Source organism: Antedon mediterranea, chromosome 3 (genome assembly GCF_964355755.1).
Source record: "Antedon mediterranea chromosome 3, ecAntMedi1.1, whole genome shotgun sequence".
NCBI lineage: Eukaryota > Metazoa > Echinodermata > Crinoidea > Comatulida > Antedonidae > Antedon > Antedon mediterranea.
In genome coordinates this window covers 26,937,032-26,946,180 of record NC_092672.1, presented here as the reverse complement: position 1 = coordinate 26,946,180, position 9,149 = coordinate 26,937,032, and the positions used below count along the sequence as shown (strand labels likewise).

At 33.8% G+C, this 9,149-nt stretch overlaps 1 protein-coding gene across 1 annotated transcript; it reads right to left on the bottom strand.

The window, feature by feature from the left end:
- Positions 1 to 4,380: 4,380 nt before the first annotated feature.
- LOC140044231 (CST complex subunit STN1-like) lies at positions 4,381 to 8,693 on the bottom strand (the record flags this gene model as incomplete). Its single annotated transcript, XM_072088708.1, has 8 exons — positions 4,381 to 4,554; positions 5,297 to 5,369; positions 6,245 to 6,541; positions 6,790 to 6,918; positions 7,066 to 7,187; positions 8,155 to 8,313; positions 8,403 to 8,477; positions 8,594 to 8,693. Coding segments are annotated over 8 exons (1,119 nt in total), but the record flags the coding sequence as incomplete, so codon positions are not given.
- Positions 8,694 to 9,149: the final 456 nt, after the last annotated feature.

Here is a 9,149-nt window from a genome sequence, read left to right as displayed (position 1 = left end):
AAAGACAAGTGTGTTGTTTTCTTCAATTTTCTTCAAAGCACTCTCTGTGGTTAAAGGAAACTTGATGATGCTGTAGTCATCTTAAACTTGTTCCTTCTGGCAATAGTCCTCCTGGGATATTTTTTATTACATGTCAGCGAGAGCATCTTTGATCTTTAAAATGTTACTTTGGTATGATTCTTCTGTTGTCTCTTTCGTCACTGCTCATTACATTTAATACAGCGCGTCTCGCTTAAGACAAAAAATAAATTAAATTGCATTTTGTTTGTAATGTCTAAAGCATTGTAATCGGATTCCAAACTCACATGAGCTTTTTTCTGTCCATCAGGTCTGATGAGTGTATTGACCTTTGACAGTTTAATTTCGTAGAGTTTCTTTACAGCAGCCTTGATCTGGAACTTGTTAGCTTTGAGGGCAACAATAAAGACAAGTGTGTTGTTATCTTCAAATATCTTCAAAGCACTCTCTGTGGTCAAAGGAAACTTAAAGATGATGTAGTCATCCAACTTGTTCCTTCTGGCAATGGTCCTTCTGGGATATTATGGATTACGTTTCAGCGAGAGCGTCTTTGGTCTTCTAAATGTCACCATGGTATGAATCTTCTTTTGCTGAAATGGAATAGACTGTCAAATTGCAGCCTATCACAAGGTGACTTGCCCTTTCCCTTCAGTGGGACTGTAGAAACATGGATTACAAACAAGAAGACAAAAATTTGCAACATGGTCTTGTCGATTCTGGTTTATATTATACCAATCTTGTTTGAAACGTCTAAAGCATCGTAACCGGATTCAACCTACATAAGCTTTTTTGTATCTATCAGGTCTGTTGAGTGTGTTGACCCTTTGACACTTTATGTTGTAGAGTTTCTTTACAACAGCCTTGATCTGGAACTTGTTAGCTTTGAGGACAACAATAAAGAAAAGTGTGTTGTTTTCTTCAATTTTCTTCCAAGCACTCTCTGTGGTTAAAGGAAACTTGATGATGCTGTAGTCATCTTTAACTTGTTCCTTCTGGCAATAGTCCTCCTGGGATATTTTTTATTACATGTCAGCGAGAGCATCTTTGATCTTCCAAATGTTACCTTGGTATGATTCTTCTGTTGTCTCTTTCGTCACTGCTCATTACAATTAATACAGCGCGTCTCGCTTAAGACAAAATATAAATTAAATTTCATTTTGTTTGCAATGTCTAAAGCATTGTAATCGGATTCCAAACTCACATGAGCTTTTTTCTGTCCATCAGGTCTGATGAGTGTATTGACCTTTGACAGTTTAATTTCGTAGAGTTTCTTTACAGCAGCCTTGATCTGGAACTTGTTAGCTTTGAGGGCAACAATAAAGACAAGTGTGTTGTTATCTTCAAATTTCTTCAAAGCACTCTCTGTGGTCAAAGGAAACTTAAAGATGATGTAGTCATCCAACTTGTTCCTTCTGGCAATGGTCCTTCTGGGATATTATGGATTACGTTTCAGCGAGAGCGTCTTTGGTCTTCTAAATGTCACCATGGTATGAATCTTCTTTAGCTGAAATGGAATAGACTGTCAAATTGCAGCCTATCACAAGGTGACAAGGCCCTTTCCCTTCAGTGGGACTGTAGAAACATGGATTATACAAACAAGTAGACACAAATTTGCAACATGGTCTTGTCGATTCTGGTTTATATTATACCAATCTTGTTTGAAACGTCTAAATCATCGTAACCAGATTCCAACCTTACATAAGCTTTTTTGTATCTATCAGGTCTGTTGAGTGTGTTGACCCTTTGACCCTTTATGTTGTAGAGTTTCTTTACAACAGCCTTGATCTGGAACTTGTTAGCTTTGAGGACAACAATAAAGACAAGTGTGTTGTTTTCTTCAATTTTCTTCAAAGCACTCCCTGTGGTCAAAGGAAACTTGATGATGCTGTAGTCATCTTAAACTTGTTCCTTCTGGCAATAGTCCTCCTGGGATATTTTTTATTACATGTCAGCGAGAGCATCTTTGATCTTTAAAATGTTACCTTGGTATGATTCTTCTGTTGTCTCTTTTGTCACTGCTCATTACATTTAATACAGCGCATCTCGCTTAAGACAAAAAATAAATTAAATTACATTTTGTTTGCAATGTCTAAAGCATTGTAATCGGATTCCAAACTCACATGAGCTTTTTTCTGTCCATCAGGTCTGATGAGTGTATTGACCTTTGACAGTTTAATTTCGTAGAGTTTCTTTACAGCAGCCTTGATCTGGAACTTGTTAGCTTTGAGGGCAACAATAAAGACAAGTGTGTTGTTATCTTCAAATTTCTTCAAAGCACTCTCTGTGGTCAAAGGAAACTTAAAGATGATGTAGTCATCCAACTTGTTCCTTCTGGCAATGGTCCTTCTGGGATATTATGGATTACGTTTCAGCGACAGTGTCTTTGGTCTTCTAAATGTCACCATGGTATTACCGGGTATGAATCTTCTTTTTCTGAAATGAAATAGACTGTCAGATTGCAGCCTATCACAAGGTGACTTGCCCTTTCCCTTCAGTGGGACTGTAGAAACATGGATTACAAACAAGAAGACAAAAATTTGCAACATGGTCTTGTCGATTCTGGTTTATATTATACCAATCTTGTTTGAAACGTCTAAAGCATCGTAACCGGATTCAACCTACATAAGATTTTTCCAATCTATCAGGTCTGTTGAGTGTGTTGACCCTTTGACACTTTATGTTGTAGAGTTTCTTTACAACAGCCTTGATCTGGAACTTGTTAGCTTTGAGGACAACAATAAAGACAAATGTGTTGTTTTCTTCAATTTTCTTCCAAGCACTCTCTGTGGTTAAAGGAAACTTGATGATGCTGTAGTCATCTTAAACTTGTTCCTTCTGGCAATAGTCCTCCTGGGATATTTTTTATTACATGTCAGCGAGAGTATCTTTGATCTTCTAAATGTTACCTTGGTATGATTCTTCTGTTGTCTCTTTCGTCACTGCTCATCACATTTAATACAGCGCGTCTCGCTTAAGACAAAAAATAAATTAAATTGCATTTTGTTTGCAATGTCTAAAGCATTGTAATCGGATTCCAACCTTACATAAGCTTTTTTGTACCTATCAGGTCTGTTGAGTGTGTTGACCCTTTGACACTTTATGTTGTAGAGTTTCTTTACAACAGCCTTGATCTGGAACTTGTTAGCTTTGAGGACAACAATAAAGACAAGTGTGTTGTTTTCTTCAATTTTCTTCAAAGCACTCTCTGTGGTTAAAGGAAACTTGATGATGCTGTAGTCATCTTAAACTTGTTCCTTCTGGCAATAGTCCTCCTGGGATATTTTTTATTACATGTCAGCGAGAGCATCTTTGATCTTTAAAATGTTACCTTGGTATGATTCTTCTGTTGTCTCTTTCGTCACTGCTCATTACATTTAATACAGCGCGTCTCGCTTAAGACAAAAAATAAATTAAATTGCATTTTGTTTGCAATGTCTAAAGCATTGTAATCGGATTCCAAACTCACATGAGCTTTTTTCTGTCCATCAGGTCTGATGAGTGTATTGATCTTTGACAGTTTAATTTCGTAGAGTTTCTTTACAGCAGCCTTGATCTGGAACTTGTTAGCTTTGAGGGAAACAATAAAGACAAGTGTGTTGTTATCTTCAAATTTCTTCAAAGCACTCTCTGTGGTCAAAGGAAACTTAAAGATGATGTAGTCATCCAACTTGTTCCTTCTGGCAATGAATAAATGAATAATTTAAATGTGATCAACAATAACAAAAGAGACAAAATTCCTATATTTTTTATTTGAGTAGCCATATGATGATGTAAAAAACATCGGAGAGATAACAATTTTACATGAATTCATATCTACACCTTATCTGCTTGCAATAGAAGATTTAAAAAATTGGAGGTCACCATCGATCCCGAGGAGCTATAATATATTCAAAATTTGCATGATTTTGACAATAATTTGTAATTTAGATAAATTTTCCAAATAATCATTTTTTTTGTAAATTATCATTATTTCTTGTGAATATACTGTAGTATAATTAAAACAAATATTTCTTCTTAACTGACATTGTAAAGTAAGGGTAAGTTAAAAAAAATATTGCCTAAATCATTAAAATTTAAGAAAATACCTTTACTTAGGATAAAAAATAACAATATAGCAATTTTTATAATGGCAATTTGTAAGAACATTACATTTTAGAATTTAATTCAAAATGTATCTTTAATTATCGTACATAGTTTATACATATTATAATATGCTAAGAAACAATTTTAAATTAGTTTATAGCTTTTAAATGCAATAATTAAAGAAATGGTTATTCAATTATAAAGTTTAATAATAAATTTCCATTTCAGCAATATTAAGATATTATTTGTTTCCTTTTTATTTGAAGTTACTAACCTTTTTCTTTTATCATTACATTCTGAATGGAATGTAATGTTCATTTGTTGTGCTAATTATTTCACTGTTCTTCTCCAGTTTTTGTAGAACATCTAAGAGGGCGCTTTCTGTGACGTTACTAAACCTTTTGTTTTGTTGAAGGTTCTTTAACAATTGAAGATAGTGACATCCTCTCAAATCTAAAATACAATTGAATTAAAGAACCACCATGCTATAAAAGAGAACTGAAATTTTACTTCCACCAGTAACGCCAATATCATGCTGTAAACTTACGTCAACTTTCTTTAAAAACTCTCAGTTACAAACAAGCATATTCAATATCTGGGGTTATAGTCAGAGTTGCAAAATTGCACAAATAACAAAAATTATAAATTATCAGAAGAAAAAAAAATGGAAAATTCAGACCAGACACCTGGTCAGTCTCATGTCTAACTACAGTAGTTAAAGATATTTAAAGTAGGAAGATTGATTAAAAGTTGAAGAAGAGTTGCCAAGTTTGCTAAAAATCACATTCCTTGATCCAAAAATCATTTTAATACTTATAATTGTTAACTTGTAAATTATAGCAATAACAATCACCTGCATAATATCCACTAATAATTAGCCCTCAATGCATTCAGCTGAAACCTACTTTTTTTTAAAGCTTTATGGTACAGAATATTTACTAATTTAGTTGCGTTAGATATTACTATTTCTTGACAAATTTTCGTTGAACCAGTTGTCAAAAATATGAGCGTTTTGTGAATGTGGTATGCACTGTCTGCAGAATACCCACACACAATAATACAAGGATATTTTTCGTAATTAGGCACACAGAAGTGTACCTTGTATGATTTCATTTGTGCAGTTTCAAAGCCTTCAGTTAACCAAGTACATGAGAACCGTAAATTATGAGTTATAAGATAACTCTTTATAACTTACTCTTTGTTTTTGAACACAAATCTTTCAACAGTTTTATAACTTTTGCGTCTACGGACTTGCGGTCATGTACAACCTGAAATACAAAATCAGTCAAATTCAACTTTAGAAAGACATTGCATTTAAATAAAAGTGTAATCAAATTTTTGTTATAAGTAGAGAAGACATGCCAAACGTTACTTTTCATACCACGAAAGCGCAAATCACCAGGAAATATAATCAAAGCACACTGACTGACATATTTCAATATTTCATTGTTTTACCACACTGACGCAGGTATAAACCCATACTCGGGTATAAGCCCACTCCCGACTTTCACATAATTCGAAGATTTACAGTAGGTGCAGTAAAACAATATTTTGTATTTAGTAAGGGCGAGTATTAATTTTGTGATCCATCTGGGACTTCCATACACCGCATCCACCTACCTTTTATCATAACCAAGCTAGGCTAATTATAAGCTAGGCCATATTAGGCCTAGCAGTCCTGTTTTGTTTACACTCCATCGCTGGCGAAGATCGCTGCACACACTACGCTCGAATCACAAGTCGCCAAAACGGAGAACCCCTATTTGGTATCGGCTGCCATAAAACAAGCTTATTAAATTTCTTTGGTACATTTCTATCTAACGAACATTGTATAAATTCTTGTTCAATTGACGTTTAAAATATTAGATTCTACGATAAATGACACAAACTAAAAGTTTAATTTTCCGACACTCTACACCTCGTGTATAGGCAACATACACGTTGCAACACATCGTGAGGGCGCTCATGTGGTGGTTTCAAAGGAGGGATGTCCATGATAAAATACACAGTACATGTGCTGTTTTTGACGATCTGCATTTTTGGATCCTCGGGTATAAGCCCACTCCCCAAACTTGACGTGATTTCATGTTCAAGGAGGGTGGGCTTATACCAGCGTCAGTACGGTATTTAAGAAAATACTTACATAGAAAAGATCTTTCTCAGATTCTGCCTTGTAAACAAGACCTCTGTGCTCTAGGTGATGCACTGCTTCCTTTAACAGTTTATGAATGGCATGAGTGGATGATGTGACAGAACTCTGGTCTTTTTCACCAGATGGCTTTTGATTTGAAAAAATGTGGGGAACTGATTGGGAAGTCTTAGAAGAACAATCATTAGGATTGGTTGTGATGACAGATTGATTACGAGTAGTAGATCTAGTTGTACATCTTTGGTTGGAGGATAAAGTAGAAGCGTCCATAATAGGATTACCTGTGGGGTTCTTAAAGATAGAAATCATGTTTGGTTGGAAGTTGCAAAGTTGCATTCAATCAGCTTTAATATCTGTTTACATTAGTATATCAATTTATAATATAAACTACAACACATCATTCTTGAAAGGTGAAACTATGCCAATTAAATTGCGCAGAATTATGAATTGGTGGAGACTTGCCAGCAAAGAACCACTTCAAAGAGAAGCTTTAAAGACAATTTTGATGATCTAGAAAAATACATTGATTATAAAGTTACCTTGCATAAACTCGTCGCAATATCCACTAACTGCCCCACTGTTCCTAACTCCTCAATATAGAAACTATTGGTGGAGCTATTCTGAAGAAAATCGACCACAGCATCAATAAGACTGTCTGGTACTGAAGCCTAAATAAGAAGTCATTGGTAAATGGATTAAATAATGAATAAAATGTAAATTAAAGCCTACCGTCAAAAAATGTCAAGCCTTGTTTATTTACAAATGTATAACTAAATCCTTCTAATTATATTCCTTATAATATTAGGCGACAGTACCTGTAATTTCATTTTTTCCGCTTCCCTCCAATTGAATTGTTTGTCATAAACATCACGGTAGAGCTTTGGAAGTTCCAACATTCTTGCAATTTCTCTTTCACATCGAGGATCATCTACCTTTTCTGTATTAATTCAAATTAATTGTTGGACAACAATAAAGTTTTGTCCTCCTGTTGTTATTTAGTAGCCTGTCTTAACTAGGCAATTCATGCATGTCGATTTAAAGCTCAGGTACAGGCATGAATTTTAAATATAATATTTGGTTAATTGTACATAAATCAAATATTTGTAACAGAAATCAAGACGAAAAAACATGAATTTCCCTTAATATGGTCAAATACAAAGGTTGGCAAAATTCTTCCATAAAAACCAGAAAGACTTTTTTTCAGTAGTTAGGTAGTTTCTAATGTAATAACATGTCTGGTGACTCCCTAGAAGGTGAAAAAAGATGGTGGATATACAGTGGATAATTTTTGCTATATCATGAAAATAAAAATATGAAGTTGAATAAAAATACCAGAAATGTAATATTCAAGTTATATTACCTATATTTAGTCATCTGATAACATTTTTTACCACACTGTTTATTTTTCATAGCTTTTTAAAATGCCTCTCTATTTACAAAATTTGTGTACAAAAGAATAGAGATTTTACTGTGTAATTTGAACTATCCCCCCCACTGATAAGAAAGTGCTTATTTTCAACAAGCTCGTGTAACACAAATAAAATCCCAAAATTATGAAACATAGGGGAAACTATAGATCGATAATTATTGAAATGTATGATCAATAGAAATTTTTTTCCCGCAAAAATGGCCTTTAAAAGCTTTCAAATTTTTTCACAAAAAAAAGGAAAACTAGCAGTTTCTACTTTTTGTTAAGCAAAAAAGTGAGCAACCAATCAGAGGTCAGGCAATGAGTTATAGCATGTTCAGGACTCATACAAATCGAGCAGCTCAGCAGACACGTATAAAACTGAATATTGTCATGTAGAAAACAATAAATTTCTATCAATATATTTTTCTCTGGAGAAACAGGCAATACAAGAGAGGTGTAAACATGATTTGTTAAATTGAAAAAATAACCATACCAAAGAAATCAGCAGACACTTGAATGTCACCCCTGTATCGTTTAACTCTACCTCTGACATGAATAGAATCTCCTAGATCTAATGGTAACATCATTTGTACTAAGCTGTCAGAGATTGTTAAGTTTAGAAATTCCTCAATTGGTAAACTTTCAACATCACCTGAACATAAAGGGTAAAACTGTTTTAATCATAATCATAATAAGATTAAGAACAAAAATACAATTTTGAAACTTATTTAATTAATTTACCCTTTGGGAAGAATGGTTGTGGTTCTGGATTTGGTTTCCAGCAGCAACAGTTGATAACTCCAGTGCCATCATCAACTGCAAAAGAAGCATCAACTATCAACTCCAACATGAATGGTTGAACATGCATACTGTGGAAAACTTATTCTAGTGTAAATCTTTATGATAAATAAATTTGAATTTTAAACTCTTACCCCCATAAATAAAAAACTTGTGTTTTTCTGTCACTTTTACAACTATTCCAAAGATATCTACTTTGCATATTTGATGACCATTGTATTGTAATATTTCTGTTTAGAAAAAAAAAAAATGAAGATTTTAATAATATATTATATAGCATATAAATCATAAATAAGAAGTTTAATTGTTTGTTTGACTTTGATGAGTTCACGTTTTTAAATTAGCTACTGAAAAAAATTGGTAAAAAATTGTTTTCTGGTCGAGTTTGTCACTTATATAGTTAAAGTCTGTGGCTAAACCATACTCTCACTTTTAGTTGCACATAACACAACAAACACTTTCAATTAGTTTATCCCAATTAGTAATTATTACTACACAAATTGCTTCTTGGGAATTTTCTCTTTGTCCTACTATTTGACACTTTCCTTCTTTCTGAGCAAACAGGTCCTTTTCTTTCCCACTGTAAATGTCCAAGTGGGCTATCTCGTCGCCATTATGCTTCTACATCTTCCATCCAAATAGTTGGCATCGTCGAATCCGGAAGGGAGACTTCTATCCCAAGGTATGTGA